Source organism: Pleurodeles waltl, chromosome 7 (genome assembly GCF_031143425.1).
Source record: "Pleurodeles waltl isolate 20211129_DDA chromosome 7, aPleWal1.hap1.20221129, whole genome shotgun sequence".
NCBI classification, from domain to species: domain Eukaryota; kingdom Metazoa; phylum Chordata; class Amphibia; order Caudata; family Salamandridae; genus Pleurodeles; species Pleurodeles waltl.
In genome coordinates, this window is record NC_090446.1 from 695311912 (window position 1) to 695330702 (window position 18791).

The following is an 18791-nucleotide window of genomic DNA, read 5'->3' on the forward strand; positions in this document are numbered from 1 at the left end:
AGCATCAGCCAAAGAAACTGTGGGACCACTGTTGGTTAGAAGGGCATGGCTATACTAAACATCCTTCGTGGTAATGCCCCAATGTTGGCTTTAAAGGGGGTTAGAGTCCTTTTGGGAATCCTTTTTGACAAAGGAAGTTTTGATTTTTAATTTTTCTAATAAATTTACACAGATCAATATCAACTTCAATGAAACCACATGAATTAGTCACAAACCTAAACATTTTGAGACTACTTTTATTTCCATCTGGCCACATGACCTAGTGGAGAAGTTGACTGTGCTCTTTGTTTCTGCACTTTGGTCCACAGCATGGAGAGTTCCTCCCCCTGGAGTATGGGCACAATACTTATGACCTTCCATTGTGCATTTTATCAATCGCTACTTTGCTCTTGTTTAAGCTCTCTATACGAGTGAGTGTTTCCCAGCTGTCTCCCTCATGTAATTCTCTCCCTCCATGTTTCTATCCCAGTGTCTTCCACCAGCAAACCATCTACTGCCCATCTGCCTGCCCCCAGACCCTCCAGACTGCCACTCGTGGTCTGTATGTTTCCCCACCTGCCTCCTTGCCTCCAGTCCTCTCTGTGCTGACTCTCTCCCTCCGTGTTGCCTCGAGGGAACAATTTTTAAAAAATCACCACGATGAGGCCAGCACTGGACTCTTCAGCTTCAAATCGCTATTTCTTTTATTATTCCTGCACCAATTTCCTTGTCTGTCCCTTCCTTGCCTTTTTGTTGCCACCCACCCTCACTTCCTCTGTGCTGTCTCAGAGAAACAAGAAAAAAGCACTTGCTTTGTCCTAACACTTTTTTTCTAAATTACTTTAAACCATGCTTCACAACAGACTGCTTTTATTGTGAATACGAAAATGTGGGACATCTTACAATGCTGTTTCTCTATCACTTTCTGACTTGCTGCCAGAGGCAGGAGAGGTAGTATTATTCCGGTTTTAGGATAGGCCTTTACCTAGAACAATGTCATCCAACTTAATAGTGAAAATCTTGTAGAAGTTATAATACTGCTTATCTCCTCCTATTTGTCACATTGTTTTTCTTTGAGATAGAGTTGGTAATTAACACGCACATCTTTCAGTATTTTATCATTTATTCTGTGACCTCTAGGAGATTCTATTTCTTAATATCTGATTCCATCTTTTTATCTCTACCTTTAGTTTGTTACATTTTCTTTCAGTGTGACTAATGTTTATGTATATCATGCTACATGAATTGTATAAATATACCTCCCATTTCGTTAATAGGTATTCACTGAATTCCTCAAATCTTGGTAAAATGAGAAACAATACATTGGAAACAAACCAGACCCCTACCTGGACATAAGGTATCCCACTAACAAGTTTCTGTGTTTTTTTTTTATTTATTTTTTTTAGGTCTGCTAGCCTTTTTTTCTTCTTTTGCAGTTTTATGTAGTGCAAACTCGACCCAAAGGTATTGGAACACGTTACATGAGCACTAGTTACGTTACACAAGGACATTCATTTTTGGTAGGCACAGGGAGATTAAGTGATTTACCCAGAATCACCGGATGTTGAGAAGATGCTGAGACTCTAACCTGGTTCCTCAGCTCCAAAGTCGGCAGCTCTGGACATTACGCCACATCCTTTTTAAGGATGAGCATTGCAGCGCACAAGCGCTGCTCTTTTCAACATATAATTTATTCTGGGGGCTTTAACCATGGCCATCTCACGCCCATCATTTTCTTTCGTTCCTGGGCCTGCTTTTCAAAATTACCTTGATTTTGTAGGGAAATTCTTTACGTTTCTCCCAGCTTGAGGCTGCTTTTTACCACCTTGGAGACCGACCTTATTACATGGATTACTCCACGATCGGCCATATATCTTAGTGTGTGCGCACTATTTTATTTTTTGTCTTGCCACTCTGCGGTGCGTGGCCATATGCCGTTTCTTCCTCTTCCTTGTTTTGGGCATGCCGATGTTTCTTTTTCATTTATTTCATTTTTATTTATTTTTTTAAAAGGTTCATAGAGTGCAAACTCAATTGGAATACGTAAAGTTTTATATGGCGTGAACTTGATCGGGCGTGCTTTACATAACAGTGAAGTTTCATAAAGCGCAAACTCGATCTAAGGAGCTCTTTGCATGGATACCACTTACAAGTTTAGTGGTTGCAAATATACAAACTGGAGCAGTTATAACAGTAAAAAAAAAAAAACAGCAATCCTCAATGCGGCTCTCTCACACAGCGGGAGAGCCGATACTACAATATTCACTGTACTTGGGGAAACTCGCCCCATAATGCTTTGCATGCATTTGTTTTTCAAAACATTTTTGTCTATAACACAGTCTTTGGTGGTCCTAGGATAATAGGACCACCATCAAAACGTTCAACGTTCTTTCTGTCTAGGTCATCTCTGGGTCCCTATACTAGGTTTGGGGGGGCGCCCCAAAATAGTAACCTTTCCCACCATTCAATGTCTTTTAAATCTCTCTCACAGCTGGAACTTTTGTTTCACAGCTGAGAGTAGTTTGCATTTTAAGGGTCGTCTTTTTAATATTATTGCACTACGCTCTCAAGCGGCTACATATATAAATATACTGCATTATTTTCTAAGAATCTGTTTTCATACTGTTAGGTCCTCTAGGAGCTGACTATATGGTTACATAACCATGTTTCTAACAAATGCTATTTTTCTTATGGTGTCCTCTAGGGGCTGTTCTGAGTATTACAGTCAAAATATTATAATTGTATTGTATTGTATTGTAATCGTATTTATATAGCGATTACTACCCCTGACGAGGCGTTGAAGCGCTTTTCGATGAGTAGCACACGCTACTCCGGAACCCAACAAGAATTAGTGATGGATTAGTATCGTTTAATAATGAGTACAGTTTTAGTATTATTATGAGTTAATTTGAGCCACGGATATGAGAGTTTGTTAGTTAGATTGACTGGAGTAATGGAGGGGTGGAGGAGGAAAGAAATCCAGAAGTGTTAATTGGGAGTATATCCCTCATTTACTCATCCCAAAGGCTTGGGCTGAGTAAAGGGGGATGGAGGAGGGAAGAGTCTGTGGAAGGGTTAGGGAGAGCATAGTAGCAGGGTGAGATGAATGCAGGAGAATTTAGTAGGGTTGTGTGGGAGGTCACAGAGGTAGAGTGAGGTTTGGTGAGTTAGATGTGGAGGTGGAGGGAAGAGCTTAGGCAGAGATATTTAGGAGATGAAAGTGGTAGAAGGGATTTGGGATGAGTCAGAGTGAGAATGGAGGATAGTTTGATAGAGACATGACATAAGAGTGATGAGTAGATAAGTGTGATAAGATGAGAGCAGGAATTCATAGATATCTAGTATAACAACCCAAAACCAGGAGCCATGCAATGATCCACGAACATGCCAAGCACAGAAACAACATATATACATACATGCACATATGTGTGTATATATATATATATATATATATATATATATATGGAAAATGTCACTTACCCAGTGTACATCTGTTCGTGGCATGAGCCGCTGCAGACCCACACGCTCTGCACATCCCGCGCCGGGCCCGGAGCGCCACAAGCCGCCCCCCCCCGAAGAAGTCCCCCGAGCCACGAGACCGAGGGACCCCTCCCCCCCACCCGGGTCCACATAATATTTACTGCACTCGGGGAAACTGTTTACCCCCCATAATGCTTTGCAGGCATTTCTTTTTTAAAGATTTTTTGCCCATAACTCAGTCTGTGGTGGTCCTTGAACAATAGGACCACCATCAAAACGTTTATTACGACACACTCTTTCTGTCTAGGTCACCTCTGGGCCCCCAGACTAGGATGGGGGGGACCCCCAAAATAGTAACCTCTCCCACCATTCATTGTCTTTTAGGCTCTCTCATGGTTGGAACTTTTAGTTTGTATTTTAAGGGCCTTCTATGTAATAGTATGCAGTAAGAATGCTAGGCATCGAAATGTGTAAGGCACTAGGTCCTCCAGGGGGTACATATGGTTACACTGCATTACTTTCTGCTATTCTGTTTTCATGTCGATATGCCCTCTAGGTGCTAACTATATGGTTACATGATCATGTTTCTTACAAATGTTATTTTTAAGGTGCCCTCTAGGGGCTGTTGTGCGCATTACAGTCAAGACACTACAATATTCGCTGCACTCGGAAACTCGCCCCTTTTTCGGGACATTCATTTTACAAAACATTTTGTTCATATCTCACTGCACAACATGCTCTTTCTAGGTCATCTCTGGGTCCCCACAGTAAATTGGGGGGGACCCCAAAATAAGAATATAAAACAATGACATAAATAATGGCAATAGTTTCTCCTGCAGATAGAGAAAGAAGGTAAATGGAAGTGCTTTAGTTATATGCAGGGCCACTAGAATTTTGTGGCAGAGAGGACCAAGCTATATAGCAAGAAAAGTCCGGTTATGTATTTTCAACTCCAATAGCTCTAACTCAAGCAAATGCGAGACCTATTGCATTGCAAATGCTTGTTCATCACTCTTTGTGATTTCTATGTTTGTCACTAATTTGGCACATCTGCCACCTCTATGGTTGCGTTAACACCATTGACTTTACCCGTGTATTTTAAGACTGAGCAGAATCTCCATGGCAAAAAGACTACAATCTTCTTAGATCGATCAGCTATTTTATGCTATTAAATAGGCTCTTAATATTTTTGGTAAATCAAATTTTGTTTCTGCTATTGTAATACTTTTATTGCTATTAATTAAAACCATTACCAACACCAACAGTAACATTCACTGATGCAGTTAGATACTTGACAATTCATATTTAAAAATCAATCTATAGTGAAAAGGTTAACTAACTAAAATAGACTAACACAGAGTGGCATCAAGTAGCTTTTTTTTAAATGGTTTGTAAAAACTTGGTGTATCGAGAAAGTTCAGCTATATCCTTTGTATTAAAATAGTGCTTTGCTGCTCCCTTGCAGGTGGTTAGATCATTTGATATCAATCTGCTTAAACTTTCCGTTCCTTGCTGACCGCCGGAAAACAGCGCAGTAGAGAGATAAATGACTAATGCTTGTAAAAGCACAGCCTGCGTAATAAAGTAGGAAAGGATTTTGAAGTCCACAATCGTCTGTACTCTTGTACTGGAAACAGCATGAATCTCATTCTCACTATTTACTGCCATGCTGAGTAACTAATATTTACATATAAGTAGAATACTTAGTGTGCTATAGGATTCCTAAGATAATAATGACATTTTTTCTCTTGACAAACTCTACAATGTCTTCTGCTCAACTTATAAGCAATAATTGGTTTATAATTGATTTGAGCATCAGTCTTGTTGCTTTCTTATCCCGTATAGATTCAAGTTCTAGAGATCAGGTTTCTTCCTTCAGGTAATTTGACCAAGGGTTACAATTCCTATCCCAATCTACTGTAAATATATGTAAAGTAAGGACTTCAAACTGCCCATTTTTGAGGAGACCTTGTGACAATATTTTAGAATGTCAGCTTTACAGGCAAGATCTTAACAGCTGAACCCTGGAAGAGCTGCTAGGCAGCTGAAATAATTACCTCTGTGTTTTGCATTGGACTAGGTAGAAAGTAGAGACTATTATTTAACTTAAATCAGTTAGCCAAACGCCAAAGGTAGTTATACGCAGCAGTATAGCTCAAAGTTGCAGAGCCAGCATGTAATCTTTTTAAGCTTTATTAGCATATTTTACAAAAACCATTACCTTAAATTTTGATTTGTTAAGGGTCAACTTGTTTTCCAGGTGAATCTTTTCAAGTGCTCTTAGAAGGTGTTACGTGCTTATTTTCAGTTTACATAAATATTGTTTATATGTTCTTGAATTATTTAACTTAGGATGCTTTTATGTTTTATTTCCTTTTGAAACCCTTATTTCTATTATTATCTGGTAACTATTTAGACTTTGGAATGTGCGGGTGACATTTTGCTTGGATTCCTGGAGAGCCAGTGGATATATGCTGTGCTGCTGAAATAAATAGTTTTTATTCCCTTCTCTTGACTGGAAGCGTTTATTTTCAACAGAAGGCCTATATCTATTTGGTCCAATAATATAATATCATCGGCGTATTGCAGAAGTTGGATGCAAAAGTTGTGCATTTTGTGAGTAAGTGATCTGGCTGTTCCCAATATGTTACAATATCAGCTGTGTAATGATTAAAAATGACAGTGGCCAAAATAAATCCCTGTGTTAAACCTCTATAAGTAGGTGTTCTCTTTGACACCCCATAACCTCCATCCAAGTATTCAAATATAGCGATACTTAAGCCTGTAATAGAGCAGTCGGGATGCCCCATGCCTCCAGTTTTTTCCAAAGGATAGGTCTATCAACCTTTATCGAAAGCAGCTGAAGCCAAAGGAGGGGAGTTTGTCTTAAGAATGGCCTGCTGTCAGGAATAAGGCCATGCGCGGTCCAGGTCTCGCCCGAAATTCTGCTGCGCAACTCTGCGGCGCTTTATGCGCACCACTGGTCATCCCCGCTTGTTCCAAGAATGGCCATCAGCGCTGTCTGCCCTGTGGTAAAGCTCACGTAGCTGCAGGTTCAGGGCATTGGTGGACAAGAAGCACTTATTAGTGCTATCCTATGATGGACTACATTTCCCATGTTTTTAGAGGCGGCGGCCATCTTGGGGTGTGGCAGGCCTATAAAGCCCAGCCACACCCAAGCACGTTGCTCACTATTTTAAAGACTTCTATGCAGCCAGACCTTGTGGAGGTTTCTCTGGAGAAGTCCAGAGTTTCTGAATGGCAGACTATTGTCTAACCAAAGTCCATGGTGCATTCTAAAACGAGTAGGTCGTACTCGTAGCGGTAAGGCCTTGCTGAATCCAAGTTTGGAGGAAGTTATTACTTCCAAAAGGTAACACGCTTTAATGCACAGTAATTTGAGGTGTTTCCCGCTCACAGATGTAAAGTGCTCTTTTGGCTCAGTATTTCAAAGTGTTTCAGTTCACAGAGATAACGTGCTTTGTGCACAAATAATTCAAGGTGTTTCCGTTCACAGATGTAAAGCGCTCTTTTGGCTCAGTATTTCAAAGCGTTTCAGTTCACAGAGATAACGCACTTTGTGCACAAGTAATTCAAGGTGTTTCCGTTCACAGATGTAAAGCGCTCTTTTGGCACAGTAATTCAAAGCGCTTCAGTTCTGAGATGTAAAGCGCTCTTGGCATGATAATTCAGGCGCTCCAGTTCTTAGATGTAAGGCGCTCTTGGCATGATAATTCAGGCGCTTCAGTTCTCACATATAAAGCGCTTCAATTCACAGGAGGAAAAGGTTCTTGGCACAACAATCTAAGTGATTTAGATTACATGAGTAAAAGCACTTCCTGGTGTTATTAAATAAGGTGCTTTAGGTTTCATGAGTAAAACCTTTTTGGCATTTATTATTATGAATGTGAAAGTATTGTTGGAGATAAACAAATCAAAGTTTTCATTGTTCTTTGAATAACTTAAGATATGAAAAGCATATATAAGTCTTTGAGATTTTCTAAGTCATGATCAAAGGTTTATGTTGTGAATACATAAATGTTATAAGATTGATATTCTGTGTATAATCATAGTTCAACGTTCTTGCCATCTCTTGAATCTGAGGTCGTGTTTTACAAAGGGCTTCGCCCTCACTTTAGAAGAGGTCTCCTCCTGATATCTCGGTGACACATTTAGTCTGGAGTCCATAAATGATTTATGTTTCTATGAATGAGTAAATGCATATTGTTGTAATCTTTCCTTTTCAGATCTCTCTCCCTGCTGTTCCCTTCCCTAATTCCCTTACCCCCGACTGGCTTCTCCATAACTCTGTGCTATAATAGCTTTCTGAGTAGGTGACGCCGGTAGGTGGGCCTTTTGTCCAGCGACGTGCAGATCCAGAGGAAAGGGCCCCATGACACCTGCTGTGCCTGGAACAACACTGTCACTATATTGTCTGCAGTACCAGATCCACTCCTGAAGCTCGATTGGTAACAAGGGATAACTTGACTGGACTCAACCATTGTTATAGTTCATTTAATATAATTCTTGGGTATGCCTTCCCTTCTACAACTACCAGGGCGATAAGGCAGTAGCAGATTTGAAATCCTCACGATTGTCCTTTTTTAATAATGGACATAGAATCAATGATTGCTAGGAATCTCTAACTAAGGACAGTTGAAAAGATTCCTTATATAAAAGAGTTACCAGGTTACCCAAAAGTCCAGGTGGGCCTTTAGTTCTAAATTAGATACGCTGTTAGGCCCTGGAGCACCACATGATCTCCCATGCTGGATGCTAATGAGCTTTCTCTCATGATTAAAAGTTGAGTCTTGTGTAATGCTCAGGGCAGGGACTCTTTGATTCTCATCCAAGTATCACTGCACTTTATAAAGTTAACTTCACTAACAGCACTGACTCCGATTCCTGATACCGTACCACAACAGTGATCTAGTTTGTTAATAAATTTCTAGAACATGCTGTGGTATTTGGAATTGGATATATTATACACAATTTGACATTGGTATTCTAAGTATTTTCTTTTTTATTCCCAGATCTGTTTACATTCAGCTTGTAGAGTTTTTCTTTATTGATGCACAGAATATCGAGGGGCTTTTAAATATAAGGTGTTTTTGTCCTAGGGTAGTCAGGGTTGCACTTTGTTCCTACTTCAGTCTCGCACCCTTTTTTACTCTCCCCTGACAAGGCAACCACATCCCCATTCCTTCAGGTCACTTTAAGCATTTCTGGAAGGGTAGCCCACATTCACCTGCCTAACGTATGCAGGGGCAGAGATTTTACGGATTAAATTTATAATTGATAATGTACTGATCATTGATTAATTAATGTGTGTTTTTTTCTAATGAATGCTAACAAAACGGGTGACTTTTGTAAATGCCCACCATAATCCATTTTGTTTTCTACTTAGGCTAACTTTAGTGGTAATAGAGTTGTTTTTCATTTTCTCAATGCTTACTCAAAAAGTGCATGTTTAATAGTTTATAGACGTGTAAACAGCTACCCCTAGTGGAATTTTGTGTTATATCTTACAAGGTCAGATTTATTAGGTCATTGCTAGAGTTTGACTGTCCTATTGTTTAGAAAATGTCACTAGCATGTGGTTTTTCCTCGAGGATGGAAGTAGATGCAACATTGTTAGACGTTTCTTCCTGAACATGAGATTTTGATGAGATGGAACAATGGATCCACAGAAGAGACAGAAGAGAAGAAGAAATTGTTATATATTGTGTTTAGTTAATGATTTCGTCAATGAGAAGTTGTCAAATGAGAATTTAGGGGGTCATTCCGACCCTGGCGGTCACCGACCGCCAGGGCCAACGACCGCGGAAGCACCGCCAACAGTCTGGCGGTGCTTCCATGGGCATTCTGACCGCGGCGGTACAGCCGCGGTCAGAAATGGGAAACCAGCAGTGTCCCGCCGGTTTCCCGCTGCCCCAGGGAATCCTCCACGGCGGCGCTGCTTGCAGCGCCGCCATGGGGATTCCGACCCCCTTACGGTTTTCACCGCCGGGAACAGGATGGCGGTAACGGGTGTCGTGGGGCCCCCTAACAGGGCCCCACATTGATTTTCAGTGTCTGCCAAGCAGACACTGAAAATCGCGACGGGTGCCACTGCACCCGTCGCACGCCTTCAACTCTGCCGGCTCCATTTGGAGCCGGCTTCCTCGTTGAAGGCGCTTTCCCGCTGGGCCGGCGGGCGGCCTTCTGGCGGTCGCCCGCCAGCCCAGCGGGAAAGCCAGAATGGCCCCCGCGGTCATTTGACCGCGGTTCGGTCATTCGGCGGCTCCCGCCGGGCGTGCAGTTACCGCCGCCGGCGGGTGTCAGAATGACCCCCTTAGTGTACTATGAATGTGTACCTTTTAGTTATCTAACAGAAGTTTTATTGGCTAAGTGTATAACAACCCATGTCCTGACCAATCATGAGCTTTGTGAAAATTAATATAACATTCTGTCACTTATTCTTGGGAGGAGATTTTTGGGCAGACCTTATGAGATTTTTCCAGAGACTTTCCATTGATATTTCCAGAGTTAGATTAATGGGGAGTTTTGCAGTCATGTAGACTTGGAAAATGTGTAGATCGTTCCTATTGATGGTGTCCCCTTACTGAAACGATCTTCCTGTTGTTATCTATGGGTAATGTATAAATTGTGAATTGCTATATGTGTCTTTTGTTTTACATGTACCAGCTCCAACTTGTGAATTAATTGCTGCAAAATAATATTATTTTGATATAACCTGAGCTAGTATGTTTTCCTAAATTTGTTTCTCTAAATTTTTTACATGAAGCCCAACATGTTAATGCTAATCAGAGATTAGTGAGGGATTTTGTCTTTACATGCTCATGATTCATCTTGATACTCTTCGATCTATTGCTTCAATGTATATTATTTAACTGGCGCAGATTTTGGTGTTATTAAGTTTGGGATAACACTCGAGTTAATCTGTTTACTTGCTTTGATTAAACTCAGATATATAAGACGTTCTAATCAGCCATTGATGATTCTTTATGTGTATCATTTGTGTTTGAGAATTATTTTTGTGACTTTAACATTGTTAATATAGGGAAATAAATGTATAAACCTTTTTACTAAACTGTGTGGGCATTGATTTCTTGTTTGTTGATGTTCATTGTGAATGATTATGACATGTACTACTGACATCCCCTCTAATCAATGTCTTGTGAATCCACTAGCCTAAGGCGAGAAATCCACTGTCTGACGTGAGGTAATAGCTAGGATTTCTCCACGCTACAGCACGTACAGAAGGAATGGTACAGGTTTGATCAGAAATTACTGCATTACTTAAAATCAGGACATTAAGTCTTCTTCGAGTCTGATCTCTTATGGCCACACAGATACAACTTGTCCATAGCCGCTTTTATTAACATCAGGTATTGCACATTTCATGGTCTTATATATTCACCGTGCAGCTGTAGTGTTACAGGCTTCTAGGCAAGGGAAAGAGTCATGGCTTGAATCACAGTCAAGCGTCCAAGAAATTGTTACAAGATATAGGGATGGCCAGGGGAACAGGGAACCATGATTAGAGCTGCAAAGAAAGTGACTGCAAAGGATGGACAATAGGCAAGAGGAAGCAACTGCATACTCTGTCATAGAGCAGGTTAGGCAAGGACAAGGAACTCTCACCACGAAGTGCAAGGCGGCGCAGGCATACAGATTCAGCGGGAGAGTTTTGTGGCATAAATATCAGCAGTGCCTTTAAGGACTTGGGACCTTCAGTGGGTAATAAATAGTATTTGTCTGCCAAATGCCATGCATTTTGTTCAGCAGATAAGACTAGAGATGGACTAGGCTATGTGTGAAGGCAAGGCATTCACATGCTTGACTGGTTCTGAGTGAAAGAGAAAGATTTAAAGAGGCTGTGTTAGAGGTAAAGATAAAACAATACAAGTGCATTAAAGTTACAATCTACATATTGATTGATGTGTGACTGGCATTATTCTGAGATTATCACATTATTTTGAGCTTTTGCTTGGAACCAGTGAAGACGTTTAGTGGGTGCGTAGGGCAGCTTCTGGGGGTGTCTTGATTGTGAGTAGGACCCTCTAATGAAGGGTGGTGGAGACTGGATCTTTCTTCTCTTCTACACTTTACAAAGTTGCTCTTTCACCTTTAACAGTTCAAACATGTATGTTATTGGAATTTGGGCAACATCTTACCTATGCAAATTTCATCATCAGTTTCTGCATCTCCGATGCACTGGAATTTGAAATCATTTAAAGAATCTGCAAACTTTCTCTTCGCAGACGAGAGATCTGTAGGAAGAAAACACAGCAAATGTTAGCGACCATTGCAGAGGATGTAAATTAGGATAAGTGCGTTTTAATGCAGACTTCTTGTATGTTGGTTAGTAGGCTGCCAGATGAAGGAAGAGGGTAGCTCAACAATTTAGATTTTCATGTATAAAATCTTGAACAAACTAGAAGGGATTGCAGATTGTCACCTTCTGGCGACTGCCCACGGATCTACAAATATTGTGTGGGACGGTTTTTGGGTTGTTTAGGGGGCCTGTTTTATGGTCTTGTCCGCTGGTTCAGTTTTTACTGTTGATTTCCCCTATATTAAAACAAACCTGGCCAGCGACAAGCTCCAATCCATGCACTCTTCCATACCTTGCAAAACACTTACACAGTGTGTCTTTACAATATAGGCCACTTTTTAGCTATCTGTTTCACTAATGGAAGGCCACTTCTATTTTGGTTCCCAGGCCCATCTCTGTCCCAGTCCGACCCTGAGTAGAGATGACAAAGGCTAATATAGGCACAATGACCGGTCTTCGCTATCTTGCTGAGGTTACCTCTGAGAATGAATGAGACAAACATGTCATCTCAACTGACCTCTGGTAGTCCGGAGTAACTAATAGTGATCAAAACGTGAAACGGAGGGAGGTTGAGGCCAACTGGCCTATCAGGGGATTATAGGAGGATCCTCAATTGGTTAAGGGCTGTGAGAGCTGTGAGCGAATGGAGTAATAAAAGCAATATATATATTAGTTGTACATGGGTAGCTCTGAACAGACAAAGCGATTAAAGCTATGGGTGTATGTGACATCCCAAATGTAAAATGCCCCTCTTATCAACAGATACAATTAGGTTTGTATGTACTTCTCGTACATAGCTGTACAGTTATTTTCAAAACCTATCTTTTCTGGGGGGGTGTCCTACTTAGGGAGTACCAAAAAAATGACATTGTCTGAAAACGAAGATAAGCTCGTTGTAATTATTTTGAAATGCAGCCTTCCAGTTGTTAATGGTTCACTAATTTGTGATGACGTGCAACAATTGTTCTTCTGGCAGTTTAAAATCACCTTTTTTATTTGAAACGTCTCGTTTCTTCATCAGCAGCATCTATTTTGTTTTTTATTTCCGGCAGGACACCGATGTGTGCTTAAATTAGAATGTATTCCTAGACACCAGAGCTCGCCTTCTGAGATAAGCACGATGCTTGGCAGGTGGGTTGTTTTCATATGTGGTAAAAGCCTCTTAATCCTCAATCATCCGTGATGACAGCCCCCAAAATAACCACCGAGCTATTCAAGAGCTGAAGGGTGAAATGCACTGTTGCGAACTGCGAGTCCCGTCTCAAACGTCACTTCCAGTAAACCCCCACAGACGAACGTGCAAGCATAGCTATTAGAACGCAATAACATGCGGTAAAATCAGAGGCGCTATCACTTGGTGTGAAACAAGTCTTGTCATGTTTCCAATGAAAATGCTATTAAACCCTTATGTCTTTCCGTACGGTTAGTGACGCAGTAACGTGCCCCTGCTGGTGGCTTTCGAACCCTCGGGCTACGAAGGGGTCGAGGAAGGAAGGAAGGAAGGAAGGAAGGAAGGAAGGAAGGAAGGACAAGGAGGGGCAGGCTACAGGTACACAACTGGCAACAACCCATCGACACCAATGTTAAACGTTGGCCCGAGCAGCTAGGTTTTTAGCTTATCACTTAATATCATATGAACTGCGAAGTTTTAACTAAAGGATGCAGACAAGCGCCGCCCGGTAAATATTCCTGTGTAGAAAACCAGGCTTGGAACTATCCCTCCTTGGCCTATGTGGACAGTCCTGCACCAAAGTAGTGGTCGAACGGTGCATTCTGGAACAGCAAGAGAAGGGCAATCGTTAAAATTCAGCCTGGATATTACTATGTCATTATGCCAGTGACTTTCAGAGGGACAACCGGATCCTTGAAGATATGTATGGGATACTGTTGTTAAAACCAAAAGCGTGTGTAAAAACGGTATCACATTATCCTTTCACACAGCTCCATGGACGGTGCCGCAAAGCTTTGTGGCATAGTGTACATCTCAGCTACTCATGGGCCATCATCATGTACTGGATTCCCTAGTTCATACTGAGACCAAACACATATAGAAAGACAGAAGCCACTGGGCCAGTATCTTCATGCTAGGCGCATCCATAATGTCTGCCCTATCCAACGAAATCCAACGGGCAGCTAAGACACGCCACTACAGAAATACAAGAACCGGATTTACTGCTTTCTAAAGTGTGAAAACACAGTCACCTACAAATATATCCCTGTTTGAAGGGGGCTCACAACATATAGATAAGATCTGGAGAGCACATTTGTTCCAGTCTAATCTAAACATTTTAACCACTCCTGTTTTTCATGTAAAGTCTGTAATATGAATCTGTGCATGAGATTTAGGACAATACCAGCGATTTGGCTACATTTTCTACCCCGCACAGCTCATGTTCCTGGAGTGCGAGCCACCCCACCGCTGCCTTCCGTCTGCACGGCTGAACATTGGCCATGATCCAGTCTTTGCAGAGGATTCATGCCAGGCCTGACTTTCTGCCAGCATTCCTCTCGACTTCCAACTCGTCACGCATGGAACAGTCCAAAAGGAGGGCGAACCCACAGTACTGTGAAACATGCTGCTACAGGGAAACTACACGCAAATAAACAAGTCGCACAGGATGGAGCCTAAAGGCGTACAGATCTACAATGGATGTAACGTCTCCACTAGCAGGCTGCTTACCTTAGACCCGGTGAATATCTGCAACTATGACCGAACACTCGTGGCAGAAGCCGATGATTCTATTTTTAAACTTTAAAGATTCATGTTAGTGTTTGGAAAGGACATCGGACCCATCTATTCTGACAATTTCCTACTTCTGTTTGCAGCTTTCATAGATTTGCACCTCCCAGCCTACATAAGGGTCTATTTCCCTACATCATCAACTTAATTACCAGATGATATTTCCATCTCATGTCTCCTTCGTCCCACGCACAATCTACTGTATAATCAAAACCGCTCCTTTAAATTAAAGTCTTGGCTTAGAATGATGGAAAAATCGATCAACTGTGGCCCTTAAAGTAAAATATATCCCCTCTAATATGTCCTACACAACGTATGGTGACGGGCGCTATTTTCAGCATATTCTAAGACAACCACTAGATGGAACCATTGTGTTAGTTTGTATTCATTTAGTTGCTTTAACCTAGCAATCTCTAAACGGCACATTGCAAGGTGAAATTTTAGGTGGGGAGAAATACTCACAATACTAACTTTTTAGTATCATACCAAAATTAATATATAAGGTTAGAAATAACGTTACTAGCTTCTCCGTTTCTTACAATGTATAATGAACTTTCAAATACATTTTGAAATATTTGTCTATGTGTATTTAAATCCTCATTTTCATAAGAACTGTTTGGATATGTAAAGCTTTGAAGTGATCAAATAAATTAACCACAGAAACTGTATGATGTTATTTGCCATAATGCAACTTTTATCTGCTTCGTTAATTTGAGACAGATGTGCTAATAATTTGCAATTGATATTTCGAAAACACAATGAAAAAATTAAGCACTCATGTGCCGAGACAACGTACGCAAAAAGACAAGTAACAGCAAATATTAGTCAAAGTCGGATACGTGACTTGGGGCTAAAGTGGCAGGCTCTAGAACCGGAAGCTCTAAATAGAGAGCTTCACTTGACCAAGGAAAAACTGAAAAAATAGGTCTGAGTGAGAGAACATAAGTCGGCTTGGCTTACATTTGCTTGTCTTTAGGAATTCAAAAATTCCAAAATGTTACACATAAGTCTAGTACATTTCTAGATTTGCAAGTGTAATCACTCAAACTTATAAACCCAACTGTATCGGTTTTCAGAAACGGCCAGACAGTGCCTTTTGTAATTTCATGTTGAAAATAGGTCCATGTGTGATCCTGGGCAAACTGATACGAACTTTTAGTAGCTAACTCCACCAACTAATAAAAATGTGGAAGCTTGGTAACGAGCCAAATCACAGACTTCTTTTGGGAAAGTGTTGTGAAGATTCGTTGTCAAAACAAAGGTAAAGTTCTAAGCAAACCAAAATATTTTTCTATGGAAAGCAGACCTAACTATAACTACCACATATTTCAGAGTGAACCATGAAATACAGGAAATATTTCATGGTTCCCTGGGAAATATCAATTTCATCATCATGGCAGCTCCCAAACTACTCTACAGTGCTTTAACATTGACAGACACTAGGATTATGTAGCATGGAGGACAAAATCAGACTGTCCTAATTATGAAGCACAGAACAAGTTACTTATCTTAGGTAAAGTCTCTTGGTGGTGGATACTCTAACCACGGATTCCTCATCATTACAACACGCCTGAGGACCCAGACTGGATCTGGACGTTTTTACAGCAAGGCTCCCACATGTTGCTACGTGGTGCTGTGCTTCTCCAGGGTGGCCTTGTGCCGCCGCAGAAATGATGGGGTGGAGAGAGGTGCACATAAGAGCCATCTCTGCACAGACAGTTTCTTTCTTGACCCTTTGTGCACTACAGGACACAAACATGACCATCTGGGGGTACTAGTGTGCAGATCTCTTATTCTGGACCGTTTTAGATGGTAAAAAGTCCACTCCGCAGAACAGGGAGGTGGGAGGGCAGGGAGGAATGTGCAAATCGATACAGTAGCTACTAGAAAGAGTGTTACCCAAGCTACGTTATTTGTTATTCTGGTGGTACTTTTGTCCACTGATTGTTCGCCTTTAGAATAGATAACAAAGCAGTACCTCCCAAGGTGGAAGGACTGTGGAGTGAGCTCAGACCAAATTCTTTCCTTTCCTTTCTGACCTGGCTGTCAAGGCAGTAGTGTTTCTTGAACATGTGCCCTGATTCCACGTTACAGCCTGACAGATGTCGAGAACAGGTACTCCCATTGTCAACACAGTAGTAGCAACCCTGGCCCTGGTGGAGTGAGCAGTGAGTTATTTCGCAGGCTGCTTCTTGGCTGATGTGTAGCAAATCTTAATGCAGAGAACTATCCAGCTTGACAAAGTGGTTTTGTGCACTGGCTTACCTTACCGTGCCTCCGAGAACACCACAACAAGCTGATCAGCAACCCAACGGTCCTTAGTGCAATTGATGTAAAGGCTCTTTTGGCATTCATCCGATGCGTTGTCTCCTCCTCTTTCGAGAGGTGAAGTGAAGCAGGCAATGTTAGGAGAGTGATTGGTCGCCCAACATGAAAATGAGCTACAACTTATGGAAAAAAAGCCACCCTGGTCCTCATCAACAGTCTGTCGGGGGAAAAGGTGGTGTAGAACACTGCACTGAGAGAGCCAGTAGCTCATTCATGCAATGAACTGAGGTAATATCAATGTGGAAGACAGTTTTGAGAGTCAAAATATGCAAAGAGCAGCTGTGCATTGGTTCAAAGGGAGGGGGGGGGGGGGGGGGGGGCACATGAGCAATGTCTGGGCCAAATTACGACCCAACTGTGGCATCACAAACTATTTGAAAGGTAACATGTTTGTGAAACCTTTAATAAACCGCACTACAACAGGTGATTTAAACAAGGATGGTTGGCCCGGCAAATTCAAAAAAGCCGGGCAACCTTTAATAGTGCCCCATGCAAGACATTGCTATGGCAAAGACAAAACAAACATCTGCCAGCTTGGCTTGCAAATTAACTGTTCTGTTGACCTCACACCAGGTCACAAAATCATCCCAACACCCAGCATAAATGGACTCAGACGAGGGATATTTGGCAGTGAGGATCCACAATCTCAGGTGGTAGATCCAGCGCACCCGCTTAATCCCCTCGCATGGAGGTGTGGACTGCACAGATTCTGGTTCAGGACCCTGCCTTCTGCTGCAAGAGATAATGCTCACAAAGTGGTAGCCTGACTGCCCAGAAGATCCGGATGCCACACTCCCCTGGCTCAGTCCAGACCCACTAAGATGACTTGGGCCTGGATGTTCCTGATATTCATCAGAACTCTAGGTTGAATGCATCTCCTAAAAATAACGTTCTTGGGTACTTCAAAATTCAAAAGTTTTGACGCTGTGCATTTTCAACCATGTCGAAAAATTCCTGCCATGGCTCTACACTGTCAGAAGATGCGTTACTTCACCTCAAGATGCTATGGCTAAGACATTTGTATTGACTTCAACAGTAGGCAGCTGTAGATTTAGGACTTCAGCTGTACATCTAATCACTACAGCAAAAGGAACACTCTCCTCTGTTATTGGTTCTAGGGGGAAATCAGCACTGTATAGAGGGAGGGATGGAGAGAGGGAGGGGGAGAGAGAGAAAGGGAGAGAGTGTGTGTATGTATATATATACATACACACACACACATCTCAGAATGTGGGAGTAAATCATCCACATCTTTACCATCATCATGATCAGGTGGTGGCGAACTCCCTGGTCAGAACCTGACACAAAAAAGACAATGGGGCCTCTGAGGAGGGCTCCATGACAGAATGAATATTTTGCCTGAATTGGATCACATGGGAACCAGGTGCACCGGAATGGAGTCAATGTGCAACCTCGGCCGGGGTCGAGACTGATTCAGCTTAGTGTACCACACTGGAGCCAGCAGGGACTCAACCTCTGGCCTCCGTTGATGTTCGAAGAAGGGATCGGCGCAGGTCTTTGAGCCAGAGTGGATGTCGGCACCAGAGTAAGTGCTGAACCCGAAAGCGCTGTTAGGGGCTCAGACAGCTTACAGGACAGATCTGCTTGCGATGACCCAACTGACTGCCCCAGAGAAAACTTGGGAACAAGATGGAAGAGTGGCAAAAATACACAGCATGTTCGCCTGAAAGGTCTTGCGCTGCTGCAGCATTGCTGAAGGCCTGGGGAACTCAGGGCATATCTGGACCAGTTGTGGAATCAACTCCTTGATACAGGTTTAGGAGTGAGATCGATTGGCACCTGGACACCATCCTGATTTCTTTGGGCAGGCAGTGGCGGAACAGGATGGTCCCACTTCGACTTCCTATGCTTCTTCTTCGACTTTCCAGGAAACTTCGACCAAGAGGAAGAACTGTAGGAGGA

At 42.0% G+C, this 18791-nt stretch overlaps 1 protein-coding gene across 2 annotated transcripts in view; it reads right to left on the reverse strand.

Annotated features, from left to right (window-relative positions):
* ARHGAP26 (Rho GTPase activating protein 26) overlaps positions 1–18791 on the reverse strand; it is a 1945875-nt gene that overhangs the window by 1584037 nt on the left and 343047 nt on the right. For both annotated transcript variants that reach the window (XM_069244698.1, XM_069244699.1), the window contains exon 2: positions 11640–11735. In XM_069244698.1, coding sequence (XP_069100799.1) covers positions 11640–11735 — 96 coding nt within the window. The remainder of the gene's footprint in view (positions 1–11639; positions 11736–18791) is intronic.